Source organism: Squalius cephalus, assembly GCF_949319135.1.
Source record: "Squalius cephalus genome assembly, chromosome: 23".
Lineage (NCBI taxonomy): Eukaryota > Metazoa > Chordata > Actinopteri > Cypriniformes > Leuciscidae > Squalius > Squalius cephalus.
The window spans coordinates 28091712-28109108 of NC_137144.1; the positions used below are offsets into that span (position 1 = coordinate 28091712).

General features: G+C 39.9%; 1 protein-coding gene across 1 annotated transcript in view; it reads left to right on the forward strand.

Moving 5' to 3' along the window:
* Nucleotides 1–17397, forward strand: part of nell2a (neural EGFL like 2a) — a 119286-nt gene that overhangs the window by 75118 nt on the left and 26771 nt on the right. Inside the window, exons 14-15 of the mRNA XM_079858944.1 lie at nt 11482–11604; nt 12288–12383. Coding sequence (XP_079715070.1) covers nt 11482–11604; nt 12288–12383 — 219 coding nt within the window. The remainder of the gene's footprint in view (nt 1–11481; nt 11605–12287; nt 12384–17397) is intronic.

The following is a 17397-nucleotide window of genomic DNA, read 5'->3' on the forward strand; positions in this document are numbered from 1 at the left end:
AGAGATATGAGACCCCTCGACGATGTTGCTTATGAAAGGAAAATTTGTTATAAGTCCATAAAGCGCCTTATAGAAGCACACTGAGAAAACATGCTCTTAATTGCAGGAAGATGCTTACCCTGAAAATGGTTTGTTTAATCAGAGATCAGAGACACATGCTTGTGCTTTCCAAATGTCAGGACTTCCTGTTTGCATGAAAAATTATCCGTAGGGAGTGTTGGGAAATTTTTGTCTTTTTTTTTTTTTGCAGGAATACATACAGAAATTTTACAAAATACACATATCAACCAATCTTTTGCCCTTTCTCTCGTCCCCCCACTCTCCTCTCTGTTTGGTAAAAGTTGTGACAGTCACATTAGCAATTAGAGTTGCTGACCCTAACAATGATTGCAACACATTTACACCCTTGCAACCGCATATTAATGCCTTAGCAATCATCCAGAACACCCTATTAATGATATAACAACACATTAACACCCTAGGAACCATCCAGACCACCCTATCAATGATATAGCAACACGTTAACACCCTAGCAACCACACTATTAATGATATTGCAACACATTAACACCCTAGCAACCACCCAGACCACCCTATCAATGATATAGCAACACGTTAACACCCTAGCAACCACCCAGACTACCCTATCAATGCTATAGCAACACATTAACACCCTAGCAACCACCCAGACCACCCTATCAATGATATAGCAACACGTTAACACCCTAGCAACCACCCAGACCACCCTATCAATGATATAGCAACACATTAACACCCTAGCAACCACCCAGACCACCCTATCAATGATATAGCAACACGTTAACACCCTAGCAACCACCCAGACCACCCTATCAATGATATAGCAACACGTTAACACCCTAGCAACCACTCAGACCACCCTATCAATGATATAGCAACACGTTAACACCCTAGCAACCACCCAGACCACCCTATCAATGCTATAGCAACACATTAACACCCTAGCAACCACCCAGACCACCCTATCAATGATATAGCAACACGTTAACACCCTAGCAACCACCCAGACCACCCTATCAATGATATAGCAACACGTTAACACCCTAGCAACCACCCAGACCACCCTATCAATGATATAGCAACACATTAACACCCTAGCAACCACCCAGACCACCCTATCAATGATATAGCAACACGTTAACACCCTAGCAACCACCCAGACTACCCTATCAATGCTATAGCAACACATTAACACCCTAGCAACCACCCAGACCACCCTATCAATGATATAGCAACACGTTAACACCCTAGCAACCACCCAGACCACCCTATCAATGATATAGCAACACATTAACACCCTAGCAACCACCCAGACCACCCTATCAATGATATAGCAACACGTTAATAACCTAGCATTGTTCTAGCAACCACCAAGAACACCCTAGCAATGAAACAGCAACATAATAATGCCCTTGTAAGCATTCAAAACAACAATATAGCAAGATGATATCCCCATCAACCGCATATCAATGCCCTAGCAACCACCCAGAATACCCTAGCAACGATATAGTAACATGCTGACAAGCACTTAAAGCTGCTATGTTTTTATTTCTGCACCTTTAGCAGCACTAAACAGAAGCGGCAGTCTGCTAGAGCATTGTGCCAAGAATTGAATCAAGGTCGCACGGAATGTGTGGACAAATGTACCTTGAATGCACAATTAAATATTTTGGATAAAAGCATGTACCAAATACATCATAAATAATGAACCCGTCTGACACTGGTCAGACAAACTGATATTCCTGTCCCAAAAAACACACCATTGACGAAATGGCTGCATCAGGACGCTCAGGCAAACAGATTGCATGTAAATAAAAGACTATTTTCCCAGTTTTGTGTTGCCAGGGTGTTTCATTATGTAAAAAGCTGCTTTGGAAGATATTCTGGGTATATTCACTCATCTGTATTGGTTTCTCTGTCCTTGCAGATTCTATTGTTTCAAAGCGAACTGATGCCAGAATCCGCTACGCTCTGCCAAGTTCTATGTTAACACCATCCACGATAACACCGCTTCCAACTAAAGTCCTTAACTAGTTTAACCGATAACGCCGCTTCCAACTAAAGTCCTTAACTAGTTTAATTGATAACACCGCTTCCAATCAAAGATCTTAACTAGTTTAACCAATAACACCGCTTCCAACTAAAGTCCTTAACTAGTTTAACCGATAACACCGCTTCCAACTAAAGTCCTTAACTAGTTTAACCAATAACATCGCTTCCAATCAAAGATCTTAACTAGTTTAACCGATAACGCTTCCAACCAGTTTAACCAATAACATCGCTTTCAACAAAAGATCTTAACTAGTTTAACCGATTACAACGCTTCCAACCAGTTTAACCAATAACATCGCTTCCAACAAAAAATCTTAACTAGTTTAACCGATAACATTGCTTCCAACCAAAGATCTTAACTTGTTTAACCGATAATACCGCTTCCAACCAAAGATCTTAACTAGTTTAACCGATAACAACGCTTCCAACCAAAGATCTTAACTGGTTTAACCAATAACACCGCTTCCAACAAAGGTCTTAACTAGTTTAACCAATAACAACGCTTCCAACCAAAGATCTTAACTGGTTTAACCGATAACACCGCTTCCAGCAAAAGTCCTTAACTAGTTTAACCGATAACAACGCTTCCAACCAAAGATCTTAACTAGTTTAACCGATAACACTGCTTCCAACCAGTTTAACCAATAACATTGCTTCCAACCAAAGATCTTAACTTGTTTAACCGATAACAACGCTTGCGACAAAAATCCTTAACTAGTTTAACCGATAACACCGGAGCAGCTGTAATTCCGAAGTAGTTTAACCAGAATAACTTCCTAGGTCAACCAGCATCAAAGCAGGATAAACCATAATGTGAACTCAAGCTATCAGCTCCAGCACAGCAAATCAAAAGCAAACAGATTGCAATTTCATTTGATGCATGTGAATAAAAGACTATTTTCCCTAGTTTTGTGTTGCCAGGGTGTTTCATTATGTAAAAAGCTGCTTTGGAAGATATTCTGGGAATATTCGTACGTCTGTATTGGTTTCTCCGTCCTTGCGGATTCTATTGTTTCAAGGCGAACTGGAGCCAGGCTCCACTTCTCTCTGCCAAGTTCTCCTCTGCTCGTCCCAGCACTACTTTAATTTCATTCCCTTCTTTTTAAGCTCGACTTTATGAAAAACGAGAATATATACCCAATGAGTACGTACGGTACAATGTATTCAAAGGCCGCCCGTATGTTTGGCTGCAAGCGTACGATTTTTAATGAGATGGATCCGCTCTCAACCCTCAAACGCAGAACATCTCATGTGTTGCAGCTTTGAGGAGACTGCAAAATGAAGTTCCCTCGTAATAACACCACAGGTGCTGTAATTAATAGCTCCGGCACTCCTGTTTGCTTAAGACGGGAACCCAAGAGAGAGGATTTCCTCGTCCTCAAAGACCGCACACAAACACACTTCACACACGGTTAATCCAGACCTGCGTCGACCCTGATAAGTCTAACGCTTTCTCCATTGAGAAGGTAATTAGTTGTGAAATGCCGAGCGCAGCGGTTTGTTCTTGGAAAAACTATATTGATAAATGTTTGATTGGTCGTGTGCAGATGGCCACTGGCTTTACGACTGAGCTTGCAGTTTCTTTTAACGGAGCGCTGACGCTCTAGCTGGAGTTACGAAGCGTTAAACAAACTCATCTGTTAGCTAGGCTTGAATTTGAAGTGTTTATGTACTTATAAACTGTACTAGTGATGAAGTCTGTGATTATCGAAATGAACAGTGTCCGTTTACCAGCTGCATTTATGCATTTGGCAGATGCTTTTTGTCTGAAGCGACTTATGTTGCATTCAGTTAATCACTGGTGTTGCTGACATTTACATTTTCAATTCAATTCATATTTATTTGTATAGCGCTTTTCACAATACACATCGTTTCAAAGCAGCTTTACAGAAAATGCATGAGTCCACATTACAATTTAGAGTGATCTGTTATCAGAGGAAACTGTCTAAGTTATGCATTTCAGAAATGTACATATACAAACAGTTAGCGAAAAATGTATTAAACAATGCAATAATTTAATGCAGAAACAATGAGATAATTGAAGTAATGAAAACTTGTTTGTTAACAAATGATTATGACATTTAGAACAATGTAGCATTGGCGCATCATCCACTCTTTCTCCTGCTCAAATGTCGGTCTTTCATTGAGACTTTCAGAAGACTAAATGACAATCTGCAAAAAATTATGTTCTTCCTCAGTCCGTGCATCAAATTTATATCCTGAATTCAGATACATAAAGTCATCAAATGATAATTTACTGTACTCTTCCTCATGTCGTTCCAAACCTGTGTGACTTACTTTCTGCTGTGAAACACAAAAGAAGATGTTTTCTATATTCATATGAATTTGGGTGAACTGTTCCTTTAAGCAAAAGTCTCTTCTTGCACTCCATTTAATCTTATTGCTGTCTAGTAGAAACAAGAGATGTTCTTTCCTCTCCTCTGTGTGTGTGTGTGTGTGTGTGTGTGTGTGTGTGTGTGTGTGTTTGTGGCCCTCGAGTGTTTCCAATGCACCCAACGATTAGCCCCGTAATCTCTGGCTCTGTTATTAGTCTTCCCTGCGGAGTGTAAGAAAGGTGTTATCTGAGATAGCAGAATCGGCTGACTCCACACCGGTGTGTGTGTGTGTCCATTCTTCACTTCCGTGGATTAGAAAGGACCAATTCAAAGTAGCCGCTGGCAGTTCTGTACCACAAGTCCATTCTCCTGGCCTGTATCTCGCCTCATACATATCCCGACTCCTGGATTCTGTTCATTCCCGCGGAGAAGTCGTGGACAGAGGCCTCCACCATCTCTCCGTGTGTATGTGGTTTTGTCTGGGCAGCGGCAGCGGGATTATGGGAAATGAAAACCCTCATTTTTGAGTTCAAGAGCTGTGCTGCATCGGCCGTGACTTCACCTTTTGATTGAGCATGTTTCATTCAGACCCAAATTTCACACCCTTTGAGGTGAATAAAAACGAGCATCACTTATAGTTGGAGGGGAATCTTTATAACCGAACGTTTTGCTGCTTTCATGGGGTTAAATGAAGGTTAGAGACTCGTAGAGCGGCTCACGCAAATCATAAAGATCCATTCAACATCCTGCGCTGCCAAAAAATCGGCAACATTTTTGTCTCATTTTCAGTCAAATATATTCCAGAGATATATAAATAAACATTATTTATTTATCATATTTTTTGTTGGATTATTTATTTGCATTTATTTATTTATAATATTTTTGTAACTAAATATATAGCAAACTGTTGTTAGATATTAAGACTTGTTTTCAAATATTATATCTTGAATTCAGTTTTCTTTTTCTAAGCCTTTTGGCAAATGCATAAACCTCACAACAGTTTATTAGATTTATGCTCAAAACAAGAAAAAACAACTAGTTGCCAAAAGGGTAAACAAAACAAACTTAATTCAAGATATATTGTCTGAAAACTATTTTTTTTACAAAACACTTATTCTCAAGTAAGTGTAGGTTTTTTAAGGGATGTTTATCATGCATTATTTTAGCATTATTTATATACTATTATATACTACTTTATATACTATTATATACTATATAAATATAGGTTATTTTACCTTTTACATAGGTTTAATTTTCAACTTCAGTTTCAATTCATTTAGTAATTTTAATACTTCAACCTAAACTTATTTCAGTTAGTTGCCAAGGCAACATTTATAATTTTCATTTAATATTTTTTCCCCATCTAATTTTTATCATTTTTATATGTTCATTGTTTCATTCTTTTTTTCAGTTAACAAAAATATTTTTAAATATAAAACGTTTTGTTGACGATAACACTTCCAACAGTTCTTACCTAGTTTAACCGATAACAACGCTTCCAACAAAAGATCTTAACTAGTTTAACCGATAACACCGCTTCCAACAAAAGTCCTTAACTAAGTCCTGAACTAGTTAAGCCAATAACCACGCTTCCAACAAAAGTTCTTAACTAGTTTAACCGATAACAACGCTTCCAACAAAAGTCCTTAACTAGTTAAACTGATAACATCGCTTTCTCAAAAAAATGGTATCAATGGTACCATACCATAGTATGGTAGTCAATGGGGCCCGAGATCTGTTTGGTTACCAACATTCTTTAAAATATCTTCCTTAGTATTCAGCAGAACAAAGACATTTATAATGTTTGGAACAACTTGAGGGTGAGTAAACGATGACAGAATTTTTTATTTATTTAACTAGTTTAACCAATAAGTCCATAGCGGCTGTAATTCCTAACTAGTTTAACTGGAATAACTAGGTCAACCAGCATCAAAGCAGAATAAGCCATAATATGAAATCATGCTGTCAGCTCCAGCACAGCAAATCAAAAGCCATTTGAAGGCCTGACTGACATTTCCCGAGCTCAACCTTCATTTGCGGCGTCTTTTCATGAAACGTCCCTACGTGAGGCTTTTCAGTGCTTTTGAAAGCGCAGGACGTGTTTTTGAGGCATCATCAGTAATTGCCGAGTCTGATAAATGCGAAGCGGCTGTAATTCTCGTTTTGTTTTCTTCCATTTTAAGCCGGGTGGGCCCCCTGCTGGCTCGCCACATCTTTAAAACGCCAATCACGTCGCCCTGACACTTTTGTGCATGACATAACAGAGCAGACGACGTCTTCAGCTTGTGAGCGTGGAACCCATGCAGACGTCTTCAGATGGGCTTTCTTCTGCATTAAGCTCACGTTTGCTGCCGATTTCACCGCCCTGCATCATATTTTCTACACGGAGTTCTGATTTTGGGATGCCGATTCAAATAATAGTGGCTGTTTTGCTTTAGCTTGTCTCTTTCTCACAAAATATGATGTGAATTTTGTAGCATTTTTGGGTTTGACAACCATTTAGGGTGAAGAAGTTTCATGTAATCATTTAATCAGCAGAAAAACTGCCACAAAGATGTGATTCTCTGAGCCAGATCACAACTATCTGTTCAATTCTCAGCCCATTTTCACATGTTTGACATTATTTAATCCTGATTTCAAGGCCGGTGACAGCAGAAAATACATGTTTTCTGCTACATCTGTGTTTTACTACAAGCTTAAGAACTTGTGCTCATGTAAAGTTCTTTGACATTAAATTGAGTATTTTGAACATATTTTAGACTCCTTTGCAAATTATCATTAAATCTCTTGACTGCTTTTGTTATTTGGATAAGTGCATTATAGCTGATACATACTTACACTACCAGTCAGAAGTTTTTGATCCATAAGATTTTTAATGTTTTTAAAAGAATGCTTCTGCTCACCAAGGCTGCATTTATTTGATTAAAAAAAAAAAATGTAATGAAAATTTAAAATAACTCTTTTCTATTTTAATATATTTTAAAACGTAATTTATTCCTGTGGTCAAAGCTGATTCTAATTACAAAAGATTCTATTTCAGATAAATGCTGTTCTTATGAACTTTCTATTCATCAAAGAATCCTGAAATAAAAATATAAATAACTGTTTTCAACACTGATAATAATCATAAATGTTTCTTGCTCATCAAATCATCATATTAGAGTGATTTCTGAAGGATCATGTGACACTGAAGACTGGAGTAATGATGCTGAACATTCAGCTTTGATCACAGGAATAAATTACACTTTACTATATATTCACATAGAAAACAGTCATTTTAAATTGTAATAATATTTCACAATTTTACTGTTTTTTTGTTGTTGTTTTTTTTGTGTGTTTTTAATCAAATAAATACAGCCTTGGTGAACAGAAGAGACTGGTAATGTAATTTAAAAAATCTTCGTTCTTATTTCGTGCAAAAACTGCATGTGACGGAAATACTGAGGAAGAGCATGATTTTTGCGCAGTCTCTGCACAGAGAACTGAGGCGTCCCTGGTGACCGCCTGTACATAATTGATTGTTTATCCGCCTGCTGCATGAATGACAGAAGCGCAGGAGTGTTTCCCGATGTGATCGTCCTGCAGGTGTGACGCTGGTGACCTTGAGATAATCCTCTCATCTGACATCTCAGTTCTGTGCCGCTCAGCATCGCTGTGATAGACAACAGCACAATGCATGTCTGGGCCTGTCTGCGTGTGTGTGTGTGTGTGTGTGTGTGTGTGTGTGTGTATGTGAGTGTGTCTCTTAATGCAGTCTGCTGCATTCATCTCTTTGGGATTGAGACTGTCATTTCCAGTTTGCATGAAGAAACTCAAGACACTTGGTGAACGACATTGACGGGTTTCAGGCCGGATTCGAGATGAACAAAGTGTCGTTGTGCTCCTTTAGACAACAAATGCTCTGAAGAAAACTATTTTTGTCTCATTTTTCAGTACAAATATCTAAACATTCTTAAATCAAGATACACTTACTTGAGATGCAAAATGTCTACAGATATTAAGTCTTGTTTACTGGAAAAAAATATCAAAGTTATGTGCTTAAAACAGGAACAAATATTGAGTGTGTGTGAGTGTATGGAGTCCAATGGAGTCAGAAAATGTTCAGATGTTTTGTTTCTCCAGTAAATGTATTTTCATTTAAGAAAGTTTAGATATTTGTACTGGAAAACAAGACAGAAACACTGAGGAAGAACATCATTTTTTGGCAGTAATAAATATTAATATAAGAGCTGAATTTATATTCTAAACATACTTTTTTAGACTCGAGAGGAAGTTCTAAAAGTTACAGTATGTTTTCATAGTAATATCGAACTCTTGCATCTCTTTTTTATGATTTGACCACTTTAATAAATCTAAAGCAGGCATATGGGATGGCGATTTATTTATTCATGCGGTTCTTGGCTCTGCTGAATATAGTAATGATGGGAAATGTTGGCGGCCCTCTTTGACATGAAGCCAGTGTTCGTTTTCTTTCTGATTTTATATTAATTAGAGGAATTATGACAGCTCTGAAGGCATTTTATGCTATAAATATAATTTTCTATCACACCTGTGAGAAGCTTCCACACAGGGTCTAAAATTAACACTCGCCAAGAGCCAAATGTCAATAAAAACTGGCTTTCACTGGTCACTCGCTAGCTGGATGGAAAATATATTAGGAACTGCAAGATAATATGAGGTTTAGATAGAAATATATGAGGATATTCTGTTGCAAATTATGGTAGTGATTTAAATTATATATACAAACATCTACTGAATTTGATGAATCTGATGAATTTCATGTGTCTTGGGAAAGAGATGGAGCCTGGATTAACCTTCAGCCTAAAAACACATAAATACATAAATAAAAATTGTAGCCTTTTCTTTTCATACAGTCCCTGTTAAAAAAACAAAAGTAAAAATAAAAGAAAGATTGAATGAATGAATAAATAAATAAGCAAATAATTAAATGATAATTGCATACTTTTCTTGTCACACTGTCTTTATAAATAAAAAAAGAAAAGAAAACAAATAAATGAACAAATTAAAATAAAATAAGGTTTCACGGCCAGTACATAATCCATCGTTGACTGGCAAAAACTACATTTTGGACCCTGGTTTCACACGATTTTCTGTGCAGTTTTGAGGGTAATTTCATTCATCCTATTTCAGTATAAATGTTATAAGCACAAGAATCTCAGATCTCACTCTCTGAAGAGCTTTTCATATAAACAAACCTTGAAACAGGAGTCTCTCAATGTGAGGCCGATCATTGAAAAGACACTTCTGACCAATTGATGTTTCACGTAAAAGCATATGAATTTACTTTTATGGACACTGAATGATTGATTATATCAGTACTAATTGCTTTTAAAAGTCGATGATTTTTTAAAGTGTCATTTTTCCACCAGCAAGTCTAGTGATGACATGTAAAGGTTTATAGTTGGTCTATATCCAGATGCATGGACCACAACTACATGTTTTCTAATACAAATAATTATTTATGTTTTCAAATCACCAAATGTGAGAAATGTAAAGATGTGAAATACTCAAGGAAAACGGCTTACCAGCTTCTGCCACTGTGTTTCCTCCCGGAATCACATGCACACGGCCTGTAATTATTCCCTTATTTGTGTTTATTTCCGCCGGGAGTGTGTTTGCTGGAGGATTTTATGAAATCTCAGCCGGCCTCAGAGATGAATGTATCCCACAATCCCTCATGGATACAGATCTCAGTGTCCGCTCAAGGTCATTAGAGGGCAGAATGAAAGAGTCACGTCTGCAGATTTCTGCCATCTACAGATTTTATCCTTAGGAAACTGATTGGATGGCGAAAAGACTCTCTATATAAAGATGGTTTGATCCCAGCTAACAGGAAACGTTCAGACACGGTTCTCTTAAAGTTATGAATAAACGAGTAACGGTAATAAAACGTTCGTTCAGAGTTATCTGGTCTTCACTAATCAAAACGTATATACATTGTTCATGGAGCATATTTCTGAAATGCTGTACGTTAGTAACATTAACAATGTTCTCATAATGTGTGAAAAATTATAAATTGAAATGTTCCCTTAATGTTTTCTCTAACGAATACAACACTTAAAAAAACGGAATGCTTTGAACGTTCAGAGATATTTATGAAAGGGAATTGTATGGAAGCATTTTTCCACCCTGGAATAAAAAAAAAAGAGAGATAGGTCATTGTGACTTTCTATCTCACAATTCAGACTCTTTTTTTTCTTCTTGGAACTGCGAGATAGAAACTCATATTTGGGAATTCCCAGATAAAAACTTGCAATTCTGACTTTATATTTGGGAATTTTGATATAAAATCGGTATTGCGAAAAAATTCGATCAGAATTGCCAGATATAAACTGCAATTGAGAGTTACAAAGTCTAAATTCTGAGATTAAAAGCATGCAATTCTAACTTTATATTTGCACATTTGAAATTCTTGCGAATTTTGATATAAACTTGGAATTGCAAAAAATAAATTACGTCAAAATTGCACAGAATAAAGTCAGAGAAATATAAAATCAGAATTGACCGATATAAACTCGCAATTGAGAGTTATAAAGTCTAAATTCTGATTTAAACTCATAATTCTGACTTTATATTTGCAAGTTTTGATATTAACTCGGAATTGCGAAAAAAATAAGTCAGAATTGTGAAAAAATTAAGTCAGAATTGTGAGAAATAAAATTGCAATTGAGAGTTATTGTCAAAATTTCAGATACAAACGCAATTCTGGCTTTATATTTGCGAGTTTTGTTATAAATGCGAAAAAACAAACTCGGGAGAACTGCGAGAGATAAAGTCACAATGGCAAGTTTATATTTCGCAATTCAGATTTTTTTCTCAGAATTGCAAGATTCTGAGAAAAGTCAGTACCTTTTTTATTTATTTACCATAGGAAAGTTAGCAGAACGTTTTGAGAAAATTTTTCTAAGCTGAAAAAGAAAGACATTATTTTCTAAGACATTATGAATACACACACACACACACACACACACACACTCACACACACACACACACACACACACAGTCATGATCTGATCTCTGATCTCCCTCTCTAGAGCACGATGAGTGTGTGTCCGGGCAGCACAGCTGTGATGAAAACGCTCTGTGTTTCAACACCGTCGGCGGCCACAGCTGCTCCTGCAAACCCGGATACACCGGCAACGGCACCACCTGCAGAGGTGAGACAGTCTTCCATCTGCCACCTCACCCGGTCACGTGACCCGTCTCACTTTCACCCCGTCACATGACCCGTCTCACTCTCACCCCGTCACGTGACCCGTCACACTCTCACCCCGTCACACTCTCACCCCGTCACGTGACCGGTCTCACTCTCACCCCAGTCACGTGACCTGTCTCACTCTCACCCCAGTCACGTGACCCGTCTCACTCTCACCCCTTCACGTGCACCGTCTTACTCTCACCCCAGTCACGTGCACCGTCTCACTCTTACCCCAGTCACGTGACCCATCTCACTCTCACACCGGTCATGTGACCCGTTTCACTCTCACCCCGTCACATGACTCGTTTCACTCTCACCCCGTCACATGACCCATCTCACTCTCACCCCAGTCACGTGACCTGTCTCACTCTCACCCCGGTCATGTGACCCGTCTCACTCTCACCCCAGTCACGTGACCTGTCTCACTCTCACCCCAGTCACGTGACCTGTCTCACTCTCACCCCGGTCATGTGACCCGTCTCACTCTCACCCCAGTCACTTGACCTGTCTCACTCTCACCCCGGTCACGTGACCCGTCTCACTCCGTCACGTGACCCGTCTCACCTCATCACGTGACCCGTCTCACTTTCATCACGTCACAAGACCCGTCTCACCTGTGTGTGTCCTCTCTCTGACCCTCAGCACTCTGCGACGGACGCTGTCTCAACGGCGGCTCCTGCGTGTCTCCGAACATCTGTGTGTGTCCGCAGGGCTTCAGCGGGCAGAACTGCGAGATCGGTAAGATTCACTCCTAACGCCTCTTTCTGATCTCCAGTGCTTTCCAACCCCTCTCTCAGCTCCTCCAGCTCGGCTGAGGACTCTTTCATCTCGTTGCGAACAATGCGTGAGTGTGTAAATTGCAGTTTTGAAGAAGAGTGCTTGATTGCGGCTGTTTGCTGTGGGAGGAAGAGTGAAGCTGAACTATATCATAGTAATAGTGTATATACGGTAGTTACTTTAGCTGGAAATTCAACAAAAAGTGTTCTCTGTATAAACACACACACACACTCACACGCAGATATACACACACTCACACTTACAAACACACACGCACACACACACACACACACACACACACACACTCACATGCTCACACACTTATTATATATATATATTAGTGCTGGGTAGTGCATCTAAAATAGAAGTTTGTCTTTACATAATATATGTGTGTGTCCTGTGTATAATTAATTTGAATCTGTAAATACTCACACATGCCTATATATATTTAAGAAAATGTGTTATTTATATATAAAATATTTATAATTACACATAATATAAATTATGTATAAATATATATATATATATACAGTATATACATACAAATATTTCTTAAATATATACACGCATATGTGTGCATTTATAAATACTAAATAATTATACACAGAACACACACATATATTATGTAAACACAAACTTTTATTTTGGATGTGATTAATCGCAATTAATCGTTGCCCAGCACTAATGTGTATATATCTATAGAGAATATAGAGAATTTTATATATATATATATATATATATATATATATATATATATATATATATATATAATTCTCTATTTTTGTCTAATCCTAATTACAGATGAAAAGTTGTAGTTTGTGATGTTGCTCAGCATCAACTAAACAATCAGCTTAACCTGTGTTATATCTAATAACATGTTCTTCCTCATCTAGACTAGTTTGAGCGAGTCTTCCCTTTATATACTTGCTCTTCTTCTGTTTTAAAAAAATATGATTATGTCTCCTGTACACACACTTGTTTGTCTCATCTTAATTTAGGCCTCAAGCTTTGTTTAGTTTACTAAATAGAGCATCAGTTCCTCCTACAGCTAAAGGGAAACGCGTCCACCATCTGTGCGTTGATCATGTCTGTGAAACAGAGTCATCTTTGTTTCTCGTTCCCTCACACCCGCCGTCGGCTCGCGTTTGTTTACCGGGGTCTGTTGTTATTGAGCCCCTGGGTGAGACCACAGCTCTCCGTCGCTCTACTTCTGAGCTGGATGGAGACAGATTACATGTTTTAATGAAAACACGAGAAGAAACTCTCAGTGGAAACGTGCAGCGACTTTTGCTTTGTGTCGTAGATTAGCATTGTGTTTTGATGCGCTAGTCCCGCGTGAGCAGTTTCCAGCAGATGTTGCCCGTTTCTGGATGGTTTCACACAGCAGACGAACCAAACGAATCCAATGAGACACACAGCGCACGTCTCAACCCATCGATCCCCATATAAAGGGCATTTTTACGAGATGCCCTCACTCTGGCCTTTGATTAAAATCAAATGGCTTTTCTTTCAGAATTTTCTGTTCGCTTTCTCCTAGAGGATACAAGATGGAATGAAGCGGATGAGTTAGTTTTTTTTCTCCCACATTGATGTTGGAATCATATTTAACAATTTTTCACAAACCACCAGAGACCCTTGAAGCAAAAGGTCTTACAAAGTTCATGTAACCAAACTGTTTCATAAAATCAAAACACGAGAGGTTGTGTTATATTGTGAATATTGTCATGTCAACTCTATTAAGCCATGAGACACAGCAAGGAAGTAACAGTAAAATAAATTGCAAATAATAGAAATCGTAATATTCTGTAAAATTTACACATTTTAACTAAAAAAGCAAAGTTTGTCAATACAAATGTTTTGAAAGCCTAGTCTAGAAAAAAGTTTAAAAGCTTTGAACTTTACAGACAGACACAGACAGATAGATAGACAGACAGACAGACAGACAGACAGACAGAGACAGGCCTGGCTCTCAGTCTCCGCTCTAATTCATCCCAAAGCTGTTCTCTCGGGATGAGCTCAGGACTCTGTGCAGGACAGTCCAGTTCCTCTACACCAAACTCCTCATCCATGTGTTTATGTTCCTGCTTTGTGCACCGGAGCGCAGTCATGCTGGAACAGGAACATTCCCAAACTGTAACCCCCCTCCACTGAACAACCCTACACTGTAACCCCCCCTCCACCGAACAACCCCACACTGTAACCCCCCCTCCACCGAACAACCCCACACCATAACCCCCCCTCCACCAAACAACCCCACACCATAACCCCCCCCTCCACCAAACAACCCCACACCATAACCCCCCCTCCACCAAACAACCTCACACCCACACCGTAACACCCCTCCACCGAACAACCCCACACCCACACCATAACCCCCCTCTACCGAACAACCCCACACTGTAACCCCCCCTCCACCGAACAACCCCACACCATAACCCCCCCTCCACCAAACAACCCCACACCATAACCCCCCCCCTCCACCAAACAACCCCACACCATAACCCCCCCTCCACCAAACAACCTCACACCCACACCGTAACCCCCCTCCACCGAACAACCCCACACCCACACCATAACCCCCCTCCACCGAACAACCCCACACTGTAACCCCCCCTCCACCGAACAACCCCACACCATAACCCCCCCTCCACCAAACAACCCCACACCATAACCCCCCCCCTCCACCAAACAACCCCACACCATAACCCCCCCTCCACCAAACAACCTCACACCCACACCGTAACCCCCCTCCACCGAACAACCCCACACCCACACCATAACCCCCCTCTACCGAACAACCCCACACTGTAACCCCCCTTCACCAAACAACCCCACACCGTAACCCCCCCTCCACCGAACAACCCCACACTGTAACCCCCCTCCACCGAACAACCCCACACTGTAACCTCCCTCCACTAAACAACTCCCCCTCCATTGAACAACCCCACACCGTAACCCCCCTCCACCAAACAACCCCACACCCACACCATAACCCCCCTCCACCTCACACCCACATCGTAACCCCCCTCCACCGAACAACTCCCCCTCCATTGAACAACCCCACACCGTAACCCCCCCTCCACCGAACAACCCCACACCGTAACCCCCCCTCCACCGAACAACCCCACACCGTAACCCCCCTCCACCAAACAACCCCACACCATAACCCCCCCTCCACCGAACAACCCCACACCGTAACCCCCCCTCCACCAAACAACCCCACACCATAACCCCCCCTCCACCAAACAACCCCACACCATAACCCCCCTCCACCAAACAACCCCACACCATAACCCCCCCTCCACCGAACTTTACACTTGGCTCAATGCAGTCAGACCAGTGCCGTTCTTGCTCCCAATACTTTTGGCAATGGATAGATAGAAAAACATATTTATAGATGTCAAATGTATTAATGCATTACATGTCGCATTACATGTCTGCTGTTCTACTAAGTAAATCCAGTTTGTGTTTTGATGGTCAGTGATGGTCTTCATCGTGTGTCAGGACTGAAGAGGCAGCTCTGACTGTAATTTTGTCGACATGATGTTTGCCATTTTCCTCGTCCTGCTGTTTGTCTAGTAAAGTGTCTGTTGGAAAAGAAGCATTTTTGATTCCCGCTGGGCAGCCCGAAGCCTCAGCCATCAAATGATCTAATAAAGCAGCAGAAACGCAGAATAAATGAGCTGGTGGTGTTGAACTGATGCTGGAGCAGGTTTACGAATGAAAGCGCGCTAGTTTGATCTTCACCTGGAGGCCTGATGTTATTTTTATTCTGCTCAAGCTTCAATCAACGTGGTTATGAATCAAACGGCATGAAAATGCAGCGAATAACAGACAAACACACTCACAGCTTCACAGGAGCCAGTGAATTCATGCAGACATTTGCAAAACCTTCTAATGCTGCATCCGAAATTAAAAGGAACCTCATGAATGAGTGATTTCAATGGGGTAAAACTCATAGTGAAGGACATGAAACTCAGGAGTATTTTCATCCTGTAAGCTTAAAAATACATAGAGAGATTTTTTAATTAGATTCAAGATGACATCAACTTCAAAATAGATACTGTAAATCTATTCACCATTGTTTAAAAGTTTGGGGGTCTGAAGGTTTTTAATGTTTTTGAAAGATATAACATGTCTTTACTGTCACTTTTGGTCAATTTAACGGGTCCATGCGGAGTAAAGTATTCATTTCTTTCCAAAAACTCCTTTCATAGAGTCTTTCTAATGCAGATACGGACGTTCACTTGCATCCGAGTTTCAGCTTTGAGGAAAATATTACGGCATAAACAAACAAGAATAAACAGAATCATCAAAGCCAGTCGAGAATGAGAAAACAATCATCAACAAAAGGAAAGATGAAGAAACAGCTTTCATAAAGATATTCAAAGGAAGAGGAGAAACAAGCATTTACTTAACAAAACAGTTAATAGAGCAAGTTTTGAAAGTTTCTATGTTGGAAAATAGTCAATTAACGAGTAGAAATCTCTCTAAATAGACAAAATAGTAATTTCAGCTAGTTTTATGTTTTCTCCGTCATTGATCAGCTGTTTCTGACACATTTTCTGAGCATCTACAAACCTTCATCAACCTTAAATGATCTAGAATCGTCCCTTACATAACTGTTCGATCAATATACATTATAATCAGTTGCATATCACACAGCTCGAGATGCAAGAGGGTTTCCTCAGATAACCGGGACGCTCGAGTCTTCAGAAGCTCAATGCTTTATACTGTATGTCTCCTCTGGAGCCACCGAGAGCAACTCACGAGCCTCAAAGAGAATCACACTCTCCCAAATACAAGAGGCGGTGTGTATGTGTGTGTGTGTGTTTGGGGCTCTGGGATACGACTGAACATGAAAATGCTTTCACTCGCCTGCTCTCTTGTCCTCTTCTCTGGCTTTTACGAATCCTCTTGAGACCATCTGACAATCTAGCTGAGCAGAGAAAGACACAGGCATGATATGGAGGAT